At 35.9% G+C, this 18,477-nt stretch overlaps 1 protein-coding gene across 1 annotated transcript in view; it reads right to left on the bottom strand.

Moving 5' to 3' along the window:
* LOC126890577 (methylosome subunit pICln-like) overlaps positions 1-18,477 on the bottom strand; it is a 75,968-nt gene that overhangs the window by 11,583 nt on the left and 45,908 nt on the right. The window contains exon 4 of the mRNA XM_050659640.1: positions 11,515-11,650. Within this exon, the coding sequence (XP_050515597.1) occupies positions 11,515-11,650 (136 nt within the window). The remainder of the gene's footprint in view (positions 1-11,514; positions 11,651-18,477) is intronic.

Here is an 18,477-nt window from a genome sequence, read left to right as displayed (position 1 = left end):
TAGCAATTTTTCATTCCCAAAATGTTCTTAGCAATGTATACTCATTATCATTTAAATTTGACAATATACTTATTTCGTCAGTTACAACTACAAAATTTTTAGGTTTAAATATAGATTGCCGTTTGAGATGGACTGAACAAGTCAATGCAATAAATACAAAATTAAATAAATCCTTTTATGCTATTTCTTGAATAAAAGATACTATGCCGATGTCAGCACTGATCAATATCTATTACGGCCTTGTTTACAGTCACATGAGTTACAACATACTACTGTGGGGAAATTCTATTGACAGCTGTAAAATTTTTGTAACTCAGAAAAAAATTATTCGAAAAATATTCGGGCTAAAATTTCGGGAAACTTGTAAACCAACGTTTATCAAATACAAAATCTTGTCATTCTATAGTCTGTACATTTACCAACTTATTATTAGCCAAATGCTACTATTCAGTCAGAGAATTTCTTGAAGATACTGTATAAACCACTATCTTATTTTTATGTATAAATTGTTTTGTATATGTCTAAATATGTTATATTATATGTGTTAGGTGTTAGGTACCTTTATAAAAATTGTTGCTGAACAATGTTCAGCCTGTAACTACTGTTCTACAATGTAGAATCATCTCTGTGACTTGTTCTATACATTTTTGTAAGAATGTCTTTAAAGGATAAATAAATATTTCTATTTCTATTCTATTTCGATATAGGGTGTCCAAAACAATGTTTTTTAATTAATTTAATTGACAAAAAAGAAGAATATATGTAATTTATTTAATGCAAGATACATTTTACTTACAACAGATGATTATTTCACAAATAAACATTGCTTTTCGCTTTAATTCAATGTTCAAGCCAGCTCCCGCCGGCCACCTGCTTCTTAGAAGTTTGAACATTTAATTTAAGCAAAAAGCAATGTTTATTTATGAAATAGAAATTTTTTTCTTATTTTTGACAGTAGTAAAATGTATCTTGAATTAAGTAAATTACATTACATTCTTTTTTTTGTCAATTAATTTAATTCAAGAAAAATTTTTGGCCACCCTGTATAAATAATTATATTAAGGTTTATATTACTAAATAGAGAAATAAATAACCTTTCAAATGAGCTAGCACGCGACCCCTATTCTCATTTAAAAAAATCATCGATTACGTCATCCCGCCCAGATGGATGAGGTCACTAGTATGATATATATGCCAAAAAATCACAATTTAAAAATAAAAATCGACCTGTTTCGGGATATTTCCTTAATTTCTCCAGCTTGCGAAATAACGAATTTATTCCTTACATTTGCACCATACTGTATAAATGAAAGTAAAACAAAATATAAATATGGATTGCACAAAGTGCAATCCACATGAGAATCTGAAGGTGACAACCATACCTACGAATATTCCCCCAATTTTCCCTACCTAGGCTCAATAATAAATGACAACAACACCAGTCAAGAAATACAAGCACGGATTCTTAGCGGTAATAAGTGTTTTTATGCATATAAAGACTTAATAATAAGTAAGTTACTGAATCGTGAGTCTTGCTGAGAATCTAGAAACCGTAATTAAACCCTTGGTCACATATGGATGTGAAACGTGGACCGTCTCAACCACTGATGAAAATCAACTGAGAATATTTGAGCGCAAAATATCAAAAGATATAGACCAACACATTGCAGCGATGGTTCGTGGATAATTAAAATTAGTGCAGCCGATTAGAATTAGTGTGCATTTAATGATAGAAGTATATAATTTGGACCACATATACTGCATATATAGGGCCGGTTGTTCGAACGCTAATCAGCAATTAACACTATCAAATATTTAATTACTGTCACCAAAACTGTCAATGTCAACTTTTATTGGGTTGCTGAAAACATAATTGATTAAAATTATGAGATTAGTTAATCAATAAACATAACAATTATTAACATAACTGATTAAGTAATTTCATATTATGTTTTCAGCAACCCAAACAAAGTTGACATTGACAGTTGGTGAGAGTAATTAAATATTTGATAATGATCATTGTTGATTAGCGTTCGAACTACCGGCCCTTAAAGATTCAAATTTAGATGGGAGGCCATCTCAGATTTTGCCTTTTACAAAAATGGCGGGCATTCAAAATGGCGACTATACATTTGTGACTAATAGCACGATAACTTTTAAACGAGACGTCAGATTTGAACCAAATTTGGTGTATAGGTTGTTTTTTTTTTATGAATAATATGGAGGTCTTGAACCGGAAGAATCGGTTTAAAAGAATTTGTGTTTTTACTGTTTTTTCTATGTAAAAATATAATGTTTCTTTTTAAATTCTTTCACCCTGTATATATAAATTTTTCAAAAAGGTAATACCGCCATTGAAAAGAGTGTAAATATATTTTTTAGGAAATATTTTTATTTTTTCAGTTGTGTTAATTACCCTTTAATAAATGCATAACGTATGTTCACATGTACCTATGGGCGGCAGATTCATTTTGAATGCCAGCCATTTTTGTAAAACACAAAATCTGAGATAGCCTCATATCTAAATTTGAATCTTTGTATGTGTAGTATGAGTGGTCCAAATTATATGCTTCTACCATTAAACGCACAATAATTCTTATATTATTATTTGCACGAATCTGCCGCACATAGGTATCTACATATGAAGATACGTTATGCATTTATTAAATGGTAATTAATATAACTAAAGAGTTCAAAATATTTCCTAAACAATATTTTTACGCTCTCTTCACCGCCGGTATTACCTTTTTGAAAAATTAGCATATACAGGGTGAAAGAACTGAAAGAGAAAGAACATATTTTTACATAAAAAAAAAACAGTAAAAACACAAATTCTGGTATACTGATTGTTCCGGTTCAACAGCTCGATATTATTCATCAAAAAAGAACCTATATACCAAATTCGGTTGAAATATGTTATCTCATTCAAAAGTTATCGTGCTATTAGTCACATATGTATAGTCGCCATTATGAATGCCCGCCATTTTTGTAAAAGAAAAAAACTGAGCTGGCCTCGTATCTAAATTTGAACCTCTATATGTGTAGTATATGTGGTCCAAATTATATGCTTCTACCATTAAATGAAGAATAATTCTTATAATATTTGCACGAATCTGCCGCATATAGGTACATGTGAAGATACGTTTTGCATTTATTAAATGGTAATTAACATAACTAAAAAGTTCAAAATATTTCCTAAAAAATATTTTTACGCTAAACTTTTTTTACTGTAAATTAATACATACAGGGTGAAAAAATTGAAAAAAAAAACAGCATATTTTTACATAAAAACCAAGAAAAACACAACTTCTGGTAAACCGATTCTTCTGGTTCAAGACCTCGATCTTATACATCAAAAAAAGAACCTATATACAAAATTTGGTTGAAATCTGAAGTCTCGTTCAAAAGTTATCGTGGTATTAGTCACATATGTATAGTCGCCATTTTGAATCCCCGCCATTTTTGTAAAAGGCAAAATCTGAGATGGCCTCCCATCTAAATTTGAACGTTTACATATGTAGTATATGTGGTTAAAATTATAGGCTTCTATCATTAAATGCACAATTCTTATAATATTTTGCACAAATCTGCAGCACTAAATGAACCACGGTTGGATGAACTAATGCAGAGCGCAAATATTGTTAGATTTGTAAAGTCTCAAAGACTAAACTCGCTGGGTCACTTAGAAAAAATGACAGATAATCGAGCTTTGAAAGTAATTCAGAGAAGGAAGCCCCAAGGAAATAGAGCAAGAGGAAGGCCCCGTAAAAGATGGATAGCCGACGTAGAGGGGGATCTTAAAACCATGAACATCAGGCAATGGCGAAGGAAAGTATCAGACAGGGCAGAATGGAAGAACATTGTTAAGCAGGCCAAGACTCACAAAGGGTTATAGCGCCATTAGATGAAGATGAAGATAAGAGTTTTCAAACCTCCAAAATGCGTATTTTCGCGTTTTTCAGATGTTAAATTGCTTATAACTCAAAAACTGTCAACTTTTGAGAAAAATGAGAACAGACCTTTTTTGTTTAGAATTGCCTAGAAAATCCAAACAAATATTTTTCGGGCAAAAAAAGGTAATTATTTTTTTCTAACGGAAGCGGTAAGAAAGGGCCGAGTAGCCCTGGTTTAGCGAGAAAGATCAACAGGGCAAGGTATATTAGCTCACGAATATATCAAAATTCTCGATTTTTAGATGTTCAGATGAGGGCTTTAAAAGTAAATCAGCAAACAAATTCCTGTATGAGCATGTAATATAATATTAAAAAACTACCCCCAAAAAAGTATTTGTGCTCTTTGAACATGCGAAAAAACGCGATTTTTGTAAAATGGGCCCTTTTCAAACGTTCGTTGCTCGAAAAGTTGTGAAGCGCGAAAAAGACTTTATATAACAAACTTATAGATCTTTCCGAGATCTTTCGATTCGTTACTACTTAAATATCGCTGCTTCGCTTAGAAGCTGTTTGAATATGGCCATTTTTGGTAAAATGTAGGTCAACTTTAATTTTTTCCAAAAAGGCGCCTTGATATTTGACAAGTAGAAAAAATTCACATGAAAAGTAGGCATCAGGAGCTAAAACATGACGATTTCTAAATAATTTTTGACGAAGATGAATCTGAGAAAAAATTCTTCAAAAAACGTTAAAAATGGCTTTTGTTGGGCCTTTTAAGGCTCTGGGCTCAAAAAAATCTGAAAAAATTCAGAGTCCCTTTTTGTAATACAATATACTAAAATTTGGGGAAAATCGGTAGACCCCCCTTCCAACAAACGTATAGAAAAAGTAAAAATATTGCTCATACACACACCCAAAATTATATGGAATCACCATGTATTTCTAAGTATGTAATATTTATTTTTTTTTTGAAAAAACTTGTTATTGTTGCGAAGAATAAAGGTTTTTATTGAAAATAAACAAATCTATAAGACAATCAAATAGTACAGTTCGGTACGGTATAGGTTATTTTGCTCGAGTTGCAAATTGAATAAAAATAAATAAACTAACTTTTGCGTCCAAAAACGAAAATATGCCTCATGTGGGGTTATAGAACTTACAACGGGGAAAGATTATTGGTCTTGTGGACCAAGTAATGTTCTTAGAGGGACATAGCTGTAAAGCTAGGTGTAACACAGGGCGTTCTGTCCAAAACCTATGCTAGGTAACAGGACTAAGAAAGCTCAAAAATAAAGCAAGGGAAAGTCACCAAAAAGTAATAATGGCTCGCCGCGATCGTTTAATTGTCCAATCAGCTTGAAGATACCCATCCATTTCTCACCTGCAGCTCCAAAGGTAGCTTTTGGAAGCTACAGGTGTAACTGTTTCAGTTGAAACGATAAGAAGAAGAGTTCGTACCACGAAGTATCCAGCAGGAGACAGTTATGGGTTCCCAGTTATCCAAGCAGCACGAGATTGATCGCCTAAATTGGTGTCTTCACCACCAAAACTGGAACATTAGGAATTGACAAAATGTGCTATTTTCAAAAAAAGTCAGGATTTGTGTAAAATCAGATGACCCATGAAATTGTGTACTTAGAGGTCGAGGAAGACAAGCAAGAACGAAAACTGTCAGATCTGTTCACAAGTGTAATGTTTTAGAGAGGAATTGTGATCCGTAAAAAAATTCCTTTAATTTTCATCCAATCAACTTAACTGCTCACAGGTATGTTGATAACATGTAGTCAGGCTCTGGAGAGGTGCAACAGGAGAAAATTTAATTTTATTGCATGATAATGGACCTCTACATACCATTAGAGTGACTACAGACATCATTGAAGCAGAAGGTATCCCTTGTTTGGAGTGGCCTGCTTGCTCATCCTATAGAGTATTTGTGGGATATGCTTCAAAGAAAAATTAGAGCTCGCCGGGATAATCCACAAAACACCGCACGGCTAGTACAAGCTGCTCTTAAAGGATGGAGCAACCTACCACAACAAAATGTTGATAATTTGATTAGTAGCGTGCCCACGCAAACTGAAGCTTGCATAAGGACTAGAGGTGATAACACTGACTACCACAAAATACAAAAAAACAATTTAAACATTATTCGTTTTACATTGAAATTTTGTATGCTATTGACTTTAAAACAACTCCTTTCAATTTGTTTGTTAAATACTTTATTGTTTTATTTAATTGTTATGAATTTGTTATTAAATTGCTTTATAATAAATATTGTTTGACTTTGTGTGTTTGTTTTTTTAAATTCGCATGAAATTGTAAGAAATATCAGATGATTCCATATAAGTTTGGGTGTGTGTATATTTATTTATTATCTTTCAATTTTATAGATAAAAGGCAGATATCGAGCACAGTTATTTATTAAATCCTGCCCAAGTATACTTTCACTCTCAGAGCATCATCAGGGGCATTTCGTCACAAAAAGGAAGATATCTCAGAATGTCGTAGACATTTACTTAATAATATGCAAATAACAAACACTGCACAAAGGACAAACAGATTAAAATAATTGAACGGGGCTAAAATGCTCGGTGTTTGGAGATATAATATACCTCCAAACGTCGAATTTGATACTTTTATATACAAAAAAATAAAAACCTTATTTTGTAAAAGGTATATGTATTTAAAATCCCTAAAAAGGGCTGTATCACAAAAAGTTTTCGGAATCAATATTCCATCATCAGTGTTATCACCTAAAATAAGTATAACTCTATAAGTAAAACAAACGTGAGGTTAAATTTTGACAAAGGTGAAAAAAATTAATAGATAGTAGTTATACTTACAGGTTTACAGGCTTTAAGGGGCTATCCTAGTGTAAAAGTACGAAATTCATATACTTTTTTGGGATTTTCTAAAATAAAAAGTACTGTACCAATTGTTTTGAAAATTTGCATGAGCATTTATTATAAAAAAAAGTACATGTAAAACAATTTTCATAAAAAAATATTGAAAAATAAACGATCTAGTGGCGCCGTGAAAATAAAAACGTAGCTCCACTGCTGCAGTGATTGGAACTAATAGATATCTAGCCCAGTAAATGAACGGGAAATTCGGCGATACCGTGTAATTTTCAGGGGCAAATCCGAATTGCATGAAAATTTGGATTTAGGTTCTACTTATCATCCACTTCAAAGTTGAAATTGTGCCGTTGGTTGCTTTTGTAGCACTTAGAAATAAGGGGGAAGATAAAAGCTTGGAAAATTTAGATACTGCTTAAATACAAAAGGGTCGAGAAAACTAGGGGATATTTCTAAAAACTACTTTGCTACGGCGGCTCGTGTTTTGGTTGGAGAGCTAAGGTTGCGAGTTCGTTAAGAAGAAGTTAGGGATTAGGGAATATTTACTACTATCAAAAATTTAAACAAGGGTACTTACAGATATCCTGGGGTGTTAAATATAAATCCTGGCTATATTTTGTTAGGGCGCCTTACCAGGAGTTTTACTTTCTATGATCATCCAACATCTTAAAATTTGACTCTAAAAAGCTTTTAAAGTTTGTGGTTAAAATTTTGCCAATAGGTTAGCGGTAAATAAACAGGACAAAATACACAGTTATGGCATTTATTGAAAAATTATTCCTTGAGATAACAAAACTTTCAGATTACATAAAAAATTACCTGTAAAAAAATACATCTACTTTTCTGAACATAGGTTATGGTGCACCAAAAGATAAACAATAATATTATTGCATTGAGGATTTGATATCTGACTTAATTATGACTTGTATAACTGACTGACTGACCTAATTATGACATATATTATAGCATTTGCATTAAAACAAAAATTTATATTCATTCAGGGAACAATGTTTACATTAAAGAATTACTGGCTACTCCTCGTAGTACTTAATTATTGAAAATAACAACAACTATGTCACCTGTCAAATATCATTCCGTAAATCTTTTATTTTTAACTATTTCAAAAGGTTTCAAAAAGGATTTTAACATTAACTTACAATTATGTCTTTACAATAATATTTTAATGATGGAAGCAAAATTATTCTTTGTTCTGTTCAACAATTTACTTTTTCATTTTTGTATTTTAAGTTCCAAAAAGATTTATTTTTTTATGTTGAAAGAAATTAACGTTATTAGTTTGAGAATTTTATAATTATTAAAAGTCACTATACCTTAAAATTCAAAACTTCACCATTGTGAAACTTGACATGACACTTGACAGCACGTACGTAGTTCATACGTCACTCGAAGGGGAAAATGTCAATGGAAAATTACTGATTGCACCATATACCATTATACCATGAAAATACCATAAAACAAAAGAAATTTGCTTATTTACCTCGGGAAATAGGTTTTCTAATCCAGGAGACGGGAGGCTTGGGTTTAATTCATCACTACGATATTAGTACTATGCCGGCTTTCATAAATACATACGCAGTATTTTTACAAAGCGTATATTACACTTTTACCATCAAAAAAGGAACTGCTACACCATCAAACTGATGGTACACCTACTTAACAACAACACAGAAGAACTTTGATAGATCCCATTTACTTGGAAATTCTTTTTGCGTCACAAAAAAAGCCGGTTACTGACTATTGATGTTTACTGATTCACTACCATTGTAAGAATGCCTGCTTTCTTCTCCGTCTCCTGCCAAAATTCCTTGATCCTGTCACTACGCAATTTCCGGCTTCCGTTCTTCAGAGCCAATTACGAGCTTCGATCTTTGTACCAAATTCAAACAAACCAATCAAATTGATTTTCAACATTTCTTCTAGAAAGTTCATCTACGCATTAGAACTGTACTTTTGTCAAAACTTCTTACAAATTCTGTTTTTGCGTCTCAAATAAACAGGAATCTTGTAACACATTGAAATGTGCGCAATACTTTGTAGATGTATACAGGTGCGGTTTTAGAAAATTCCTTGCAATCTGAATTTAAGTAAAAAACTGAATAAAAAAATTTGGACTTCTTAGAGAGGGATTGTAAAATCTATACAAATCTAAAGATCATATTTTCACTGGTTTTTTAAACGCTACACTTTTACTTGGGGGTGACAGTCACCCCTTCTCGGGGGTGAAAAAACATACGTTCAAGATAAGACCGGAAATCGATAAACTGACTGATTTTAAGCAACTTTTGTTATATAGAGTTTTTTACGTAAGTTAATATTTTTCGAGTTATTTGCCATTGAAAATGTTGATTTTTCGACAAAAAAACTACGTTTTCAGACGGTTTTTCGCAAATAACTCAAAAAGTAAATATTATATCAAAAAATATATAATTAGCAAAAGTGTAGCTTATAAAAAACCCAAAAAAAATGGTGTATCAGTAAAGTATATCAATCAAATAAAAACAAAGTTGTAGCTCATGAAAAATACGTTCTTATTCGTCTAATTCCAAATCGAATATTTCAAGGTGAAATCACCGAAAAATTAAGCACTTTTCGGGAAAAACCCATTTAAACTTTTTTAAAGTGTTTATAAAAAGCTTTGTTTTAATTGTTAACAAAAGTTTTAGCATTAAAAATAAGTGAGTTACGCTCAAAATAAAGTTGACCCTCTTTTTTTTTGTAAAAACTCATGAAAATCTCGCCGTGTTTAGCTCCCCAAATGAAATTAATGGCTGCCGCTTTACAAACAATTTACTTACCTATCTATTTTTTTATATGATCTGCCAGTCTCACCAGTTTAAAGTGTTTATTTTTGAAACGGTTATAATTGAGAAAGCTTGAATGGGTCACTAATCAGGAGTGTATGCAAATTTTGAACAGCCATATCTTAACCAATTTTTGTCTTACGGAGAAACAAAATAAAACTAGCATATTTATAATAGCAAAACCTACATTTTTTTATTCTTTAAGATTTTTCTTATCGTTATGTAATACTTTTTAAGTTATTTTGAAAAAATAAGATTTTTCAAAAATTTTTAGAAAATTTTTTTTTTTAATATAAAACCAAATGTTTTCAAAAATAAGCACTTCAAACCAATCAAACTTACAGATCATATAAACAATAAACATACAGTTAAAATAGATTGTAATGCCAAACGATTAATTTCATTTAGGGTGCTAAATAGAGGAGGTTTTCACGATTTTTTTTACCAAGAAAAAGGGGCCAACTTTTTTTTTCAGTGTAACTCGTTTATTTTTGATGCTGTAAACTTTTGTAGAAAACAAATAATAAGCTTTTTTTCGATACTTTAAAAATGTTAATAAGGTTTTCCCGAAAAACGCTTCTTTCTTCGGTGATTTAGCGTTGAATTATTCGATTTGGAATTAGACGAATAAGAACGTATTTTTCATGAGCTACAACTTTGTTTCTACTCAATTTGTAGACTTTACTGGTGCACCATTTTTTTCGTTTTTTTATAGGCTACACTTTTGCTAAAAATATTTTTTTCGGTAAAATATTTACTTTTTGAGTTATTTGGGAAAAACGGTCTGAAAACGTAGTTTTTTTTTGTAGAAAAATTAACATATTCACTCGCAAATAAGTCGAAAAGTATTGACTTACTTAAAAAACTCTATAGATCAGAAGGTGCTTAAAATAAGTCAATTTATGCATTTCCGACCTTATTTTAAACACGCGTTTTTCACCCCCCGAGAAGGGGTAAATGTCACCCCCCAAGTAAAAGCAACCAACGGCACAAATTCAATTTTGAAGTGGAGGATAAGTAGAACCTAAATCCAAATTTGCATGCAATTCGGAGTTGCCCCTGGAAATTACACTCCAAAACGGTCATTTATTGGGCTAATCCTGAAACATAAAATTTCAAAGCTATTATTGAAAAATAAGTTATTTTCTATACCATCAACTAGGGGTTTTTTGATCGGATAAAAAAATGTAAATTTGGCGGTTTTTGAAACAGAAAATGTTATAGCTAATTAAAAAAAAAAATTCAACACTTCATCATTTTTCCAAATTTTAATATTTTTCAAAAATCCTAGTTGATGGTATAGGAAATAACTTATGTTTCAATAAGCGCTTTGAAATTTTGTTTTTCAGAATCTCTATTAGTCCCAATCACTGCAGCAGTGGAGCAATATTTTGATTGTCACGGTGCCAGTAGATGGCGCATAAATCATTTAATTTTCAATATTTTTTTATGAAAATTATTTGAAATGTACCTCTTTATATGATAAATGCTCATGCTAATTTTCAAAGCAATTGGTACAGTACTTTTTATTTTAGAAATTAGCAAAAAAAAGTATATGAATTTCGTACTTTTACACTAGGATAGCCCCTTAAGCCTAAGCTTGAAGCATGTAAACCTGTAAGTATAAATATCTATTAATTTTTTTCACCTTTGTCAAAATTTAACCTCACGTTTGTTTTACTCATAGAGTTATACTTATTTTAGGTGATAACACTGATCATGGAATATTGATTCCGAAAACGTTTTGTGATACAGCCCTTTTTAGGGATTTTAAATACATATACCTTTTACAAAAAAAAAAGGTTTTTATTTTTTTGTGATTTATGGTACACAGCCAGTACAGGAATTATTTTCCTTGTGATACTTTTAAATACCAATAACAAATTTTCCTGACAGGGCAATTTTGAATTTAAATTATAAATTAATCATGAGATCTTTTACCTGCATCACCTCCCCCTCTTTCACCAATATTATATTCTCCTTCCATATCGTCTTCAGCATCTTCATATAAGTTGTCATCGTTATCATCACTCAATTCATCTTCGCCTACTTCATCCATGGGATCCGGATTCAATTCCTAAAAGTTAAAACATAAATGTTGAAAATGGAAGACAGGTAAGATTTAGTTTCGTTTCAGAGACCACCACCTTCTGTTTACGTACGTTTCAACCTCTTGGTTTCTTCAGAACAGCCTGTGGTGTGCTCTGAATCGAAACAGAATCTAACTGTCGTGTAAGCAAATTAACCTTCGTCGGGCCGCATAGGTACAATTGTAACTTTTGAGTTTTCAAATTGTGATAACTTTTTTTTCAAATATGTAGAGACTTGAACTTTTGTGACATCTCTACATTTATCCAGTAGATTATGAGAGCCGAATATAACAAAAAATCTTTATTCAATTCCAGAAGGAGGCTTAAATAGTTCCTACCCCCATAAACGACGGCACAGGTACATTTGTACCTTGTACATTTTTTTTAATAAATGATTTAAAAAAATAATACATTTTGTAAAAAAATGAATAACCATTTTCAATTTCGTTGCAAAACGAAAATACAGCCGAACCATATTCCAGTCCAATCAGAGAGTGCTGCAAGCACCTCTACCGGTTTCGAAACTTATTAGTCTCTCATCAGGAGGCACATATGCTGCTCTCCCTGATCCAACCAAAACAAACCCCAGCGTGCAGTCCCGAATCGCAACGAACGAAATGGCATAGATGCCCTAGCGGCAACTGCTAGCAAAAGACTAAGTTTTCACTCTAATGGCATATAACATATCCCACCAGAATGAAAACAATGGGAACCTTCTCTGGTTACACCTCCGAGGCTTCTACAATTTGCAAGCCATACGGATGCTGAGACTAAGGAAGATGAGGGAATTCTACAATTTACAATTCACGTCACATCTGCTCAGCGCGGTAAAGTTCCAACGAGACTGGTTCCCTTCATACTCCACACAGAGTAAATGTAAATCAAAAATGAATAACCATTTTCAATTTCGTTGCAAAACGAAAATACAGCCGAACCATATTCCAGTCCAATCAGAGAGTGCTGCAAGCACCTCTACCGGTTTCGAAACTTATTAGTCTCTCATCAGGAGGCACATATGCTGCTCTCCCTGATCCAACCAAAACAAACCCCAGCGTGCAGTCCCGAATCGCAACGAACGAAATGGCATAGATGCCCTAGCGGCAACTGCTAGCAAAAGACTAAGTTTTCACTCTAATGGCATATAACATATCCCACCAGAATGAAAACAATGGGAACCTTCTCTGGTTACACCTCCGAGGCTTCTACAATTTGCAAGCCATACGGATGCTGAGACTAAGGAAGATGAGGGAATTCTACAATTTACAATTCACGTCACATCTGCTCAGCGCGGTAAAGTTCCAACGAGACTGGTTCCCTTCATACTCCACACAGAGTAAATGTAAATCAAAAATGAATAACCATTTTCAATTTCGTTGCAAAACGAAAATACAGCCGAACCATATTCCAGTCCAATCAGAGAGTGCTGCAAGCACCTCTACCGGTTTCGAAACTTATTAGTCTCTCATCAGGAGGCACATATGCTGCTCTCCCTGATCCAACCAAAACAAACCCCAGCGTGCAGTCCCGAATCGCAACGAACGAAATGGCATAGATGCCCTAGCGGCAACTGCTAGCAAAAGACTAAGTTTTCACTCTAATGGCATATAACATATCCCACCAGAATGAAAACAATGGGAACCTTCTCTGGTTACACCTCCGAGGCTTCTACAATTTGCAAGCCATACGGATGCTGAGACTAAGGAAGATGAGGGAATTCTACAATTTACAATTCACGTCACATCTGCTCAGCGCGGTAAAGTTCCAACGAGACTGGTTCCCTTCATACTCCACACAGAGTAAATGTAAATCAAAAATGAATAACCATTTTCAATTTCGTTGCAAAACGAAAATACAGCCGAACCATATTCCAGTCCAATCAGAGAGTGCTGCAAGCACCTCTACCGGTTTCGAAACTTATTAGTCTCTCATCAGGAGGCACATATGCTGCTCTCCCTGATCCAACCAAAACAAACCCCAGCGTGCAGTCCCGAATCGCAACGAACGAAATGGCATAGATGCCCTAGCGGCAACTGCTAGCAAAAGACTAAGTTTTCACTCTAATGGCATATAACATATCCCACCAGAATGAAAACAATGGGAACCTTCTCTGGTTACACCTCCGAGGCTTCTACAATTTGCAAGCCATACGGATGCTGAGACTAAGGAAGATGAGGGAATTCTACAATTTACAATTCACGTCACATCTGCTCAGCGCGGTAAAGTTCCAACGAGACTGGTTCCCTTCATACTCCACACAGAGTAAATGTAAATCAAAAATGAATAACCATTTTCAATTTCGTTGCAAAACGAAAATACAGCCGAACCATATTCCAGTCCAATCAGAGAGTGCTGCAAGCACCTCTACCGGTTTCGAAACTTATTAGTCTCTCATCAGGAGGCACATATGCTGCTCTCCCTGATCCAACCAAAACAAACCCCAGCGTGCAGTCCCGAATCGCAACGAACGAAATGGCATAGATGCCCTAGCGGCAACTGCTAGCAAAAGACTAAGTTTTCACTCTAATGGCATATAACATATCCCACCAGAATGAAAACAATGGGAACCTTCTCTGGTTACACCTCCGAGGCTTCTACAATTTGCAAGCCATACGGATGCTGAGACTAAGGAAGATGAGGGAATTCTACAATTTACAATTCACGTCACATCTGCTCAGCGCGGTAAAGTTCCAACGAGACTGGTTCCCTTCATACTCCACACAGAGTAAATGTAAATCAAAAATGAATAACCATTTTCAATTTCGTTGCAAAACGAAAATACAGCCGAACCATATTCCAGTCCAATCAGAGAGTGCTGCAAGCACCTCTACCGGTTTCGAAACTTATTAGTCTCTCATCAGGAGGCACATATGCTGCTCTCCCTGATCCAACCAAAACAAACCCCAGCGTGCAGTCCCGAATCGCAACGAACGAAATGGCATAGATGCCCTAGCGGCAACTGCTAGCAAAAGACTAAGTTTTCACTCTAATGGCATATAACATATCCCACCAGAATGAAAACAATGGGAACCTTCTCTGGTTACACCTCCGAGGCTTCTACAATTTGCAAGCCATACGGATGCTGAGACTAAGGAAGATGAGGGAATTCTACAATTTACAATTCACGTCACATCTGCTCAGCGCGGTAAAGTTCCAACGAGACTGGTTCCCTTCATACTCCACACAGAGTAAATGTAAATCAAAAATGAATAACCATTTTCAATTTCGTTGCAAAACGAAAATACAGCCGAACCATATTCCAGTCCAATCAGAGAGTGCTGCAAGCACCTCTACCGGTTTCGAAACTTATTAGTCTCTCATCAGGAGGCACATATGCTGCTCTCCCTGATCCAACCAAAACAAACCCCAGCGTGCAGTCCCGAATCGCAACGAACGAAATGGCATAGATGCCCTAGCGGCAACTGCTAGCAAAAGACTAAGTTTTCACTCTAATGGCATATAACATATCCCACCAGAATGAAAACAATGGGAACCTTCTCTGGTTACACCTCCGAGGCTTCTACAATTTGCAAGCCATACGGATGCTGAGACTAAGGAAGATGAGGGAATTCTACAATTTACAATTCACGTCACATCTGCTCAGCGCGGTAAAGTTCCAACGAGACTGGTTCCCTTCATACTCCACACAGAGTAAATGTAAATCAAAAATGAATAACCATTTTCAATTTCGTTGCAAAACGAAAATACAGCCGAACCATATTCCAGTCCAATCAGAGAGTGCTGCAAGCACCTCTACCGGTTTCGAAACTTATTAGTCTCTCATCAGGAGGCACATATGCTGCTCTCCCTGATCCAACCAAAACAAACCCCAGCGTGCAGTCCCGAATCGCAACGAACGAAATGGCATAGATGCCCTAGCGGCAACTGCTAGCAAAAGACTAAGTTTTCACTCTAATGGCATATAACATATCCCACCAGAATGAAAACAATGGGAACCTTCTCTGGTTACACCTCCGAGGCTTCTACAATTTGCAAGCCATACGGATGCTGAGACTAAGGAAGATGAGGGAATTCTACAATTTACAATTCACGTCACATCTGCTCAGCGCGGTAAAGTTCCAACGAGACTGGTTCCCTTCATACTCCACACAGAGTAAATGTAAATCAAAAATGAATAACCATTTTCAATTTCGTTGCAAAACGAAAATACAGCCGAACCATATTCCAGTCCAATCAGAGAGTGCTGCAAGCACCTCTACCGGTTTCGAAACTTATTAGTCTCTCATCAGGAGGCACATATGCTGCTCTCCCTGATCCAACCAAAACAAACCCCAGCGTGCAGTCCCGAATCGCAACGAACGAAATGGCATAGATGCCCTAGCGGCAACTGCTAGCAAAAGACTAAGTTTTCACTCTAATGGCATATAACATATCCCACCAGAATGAAAACAATGGGAACCTTCTCTGGTTACACCTCCGAGGCTTCTACAATTTGCAAGCCATACGGATGCTGAGACTAAGGAAGATGAGGGAATTCTACAATTTACAATTCACGTCACATCTGCTCAGCGCGGTAAAGTTCCAACGAGACTGGTTCCCTTCATACTCCACACAGAGTAAATGTAAATCAAAAATGAATAACCATTTTCAATTTCGTTGCAAAACGAAAATACAGCCGAACCATATTCCAGTCCAATCAGAGAGTGCTGCAAGCACCTCTACCGGTTTCGAAACTTATTAGTCTCTCATCAGGAGGCACATATGCTGCTCTCCCTGATCCAACCAAAACAAACCCCAGCGTGCAGTCCCGAATCGCAACGAACGAAATGGCATAGATGCCCTAGCGGCAACTGCTAGCAAAAGACTAAGTTTTCACTCTAATGGCATATAACATATCCCACCAGAATGAAAACAATGGGAACCTTCTCTGGTTACACCTCCGAGGCTTCTACAATTTGCAAGCCATACGGATGCTGAGACTAAGGAAGATGAGGGAATTCTACAATTTACAATTCACGTCACATCTGCTCAGCGCGGTAAAGTTCCAACGAGACTGGTTCCCTTCATACTCCACACAGAGTAAATGTAAATCAAAAATGAATAACCATTTTCAATTTCGTTGCAAAACGAAAATACAGCCGAACCATATTCCAGTCCAATCAGAGAGTGCTGCAAGCACCTCTACCGGTTTCGAAACTTATTAGTCTCTCATCAGGAGGCACATATGCTGCTCTCCCTGATCCAACCAAAACAAACCCCAGCGTGCAGTCCCGAATCGCAACGAACGAAATGGCATAGATGCCCTAGCGGCAACTGCTAGCAAAAGACTAAGTTTTCACTCTAATGGCATATAACATATCCCACCAGAATGAAAACAATGGGAACCTTCTCTGGTTACACCTCCGAGGCTTCTACAATTTGCAAGCCATACGGATGCTGAGACTAAGGAAGATGAGGGAATTCTACAATTTACAATTCACGTCACATCTGCTCAGCGCGGTAAAGTTCCAACGAGACTGGTTCCCTTCATACTCCACACAGAGTAAATGTAAATCAAAAATGAATAACCATTTTCAATTTCGTTGCAAAACGAAAATACAGCCGAACCATATTCCAGTCCAATCAGAGAGTGCTGCAAGCACCTCTACCGGTTTCGAAACTTATTAGTCTCTCATCAGGAGGCACATATGCTGCTCTCCCTGATCCAACCAAAACAAACCCCAGCGTGCAGTCCCGAATCGCAACGAACGAAATGGCATAGATGCCCTAGCGGCAACTGCTAGCAAAAGACTAAGTTTTCACTCTAATGGCATATAACATATCCCACCAGAATGAAAACAATGGGAACCTTCTCTGGTTACACCTCCGAGGCTTCTACAATTTGCAAGCCATACGGATGCTGAGACTAAGGAAGATGAGGGAAGTCTCGTTGGAACTTTACCGCGCTGAGCAGATGTGACGTGAATTGTAAATTGTAGAATTCCCTCATCTTCCTTAGTCTCAGCATCCGTATGGCTTGCAAATTGTAGAAGCCTCGGAGGTGTAACCAGAGAAGGTTCCCATTGTTTTCATTCTGGTGGGATATGTTATATGCCATTAGAGTGAAAACTTAGTCTTTTGCTAGCAGTTGCCGCTAGGGCATCTATGCCATTTCGTTCGTTGCGATTCGGGACTGCACGCTGGGGTTTGTTTTGGTTGGATCAGGGAGAGCAGCATATGTGCCTCCTGATGAGAGACTAATAAGTTTCGAAACCGGTAGAGGTGCTTGCAGCACTCTCTGATTGGACTGGAATATGGTTCGGCTGTATTTTCGTTTTGCAACGAAATTGAAAATGGTTATTCATTTTTGATTTACATTTACTCTGTGTGGAGTATGAAGGGAACCAGTCTCGTTGGAACTTTACCGCGCTGAGCAGATGTGACGTGAATTGTAAATTGTAGAATTCCCTCATCTTCCTTAGTCTCAGCATCCGTATGGCTTGCAAATTGTAGAAGCCTCGGAGGTGTAACCAGAGAAGGTTCCCATTGTTTTCATTCTGGTGGGATATGTTATATGCCATTAGAGTGAAAACTTAGTCTTTTGCTAGCAGTTGCCGCTAGGGCATCTATGCCATTTCGTTCGTTGCGATTCGGGACTGCACGCTGGGGTTTGTTTTGGTTGGATCAGGGAGAGCAGCATATGTGCCTCCTGATGAGAGACTAATAAGTTTCGAAACCGGTAGAGGTGCTTGCAGCACTCTCTGATTGGACTGGAATATGGTTCGGCTGTATTTTCGTTTTGCAACGAAATTGAAAATGGTTATTCATTTTTGATTTACATTTACTCTGTGTGGAGTATGAAGGGAACCAGTCTCGT

Source organism: Diabrotica virgifera, chromosome 8 (assembly GCF_917563875.1).
Source record: "Diabrotica virgifera virgifera chromosome 8, PGI_DIABVI_V3a".
NCBI lineage: Eukaryota > Metazoa > Arthropoda > Insecta > Coleoptera > Chrysomelidae > Diabrotica > Diabrotica virgifera.
This window is presented reverse-complemented; position numbering and strand designations above follow the sequence as displayed.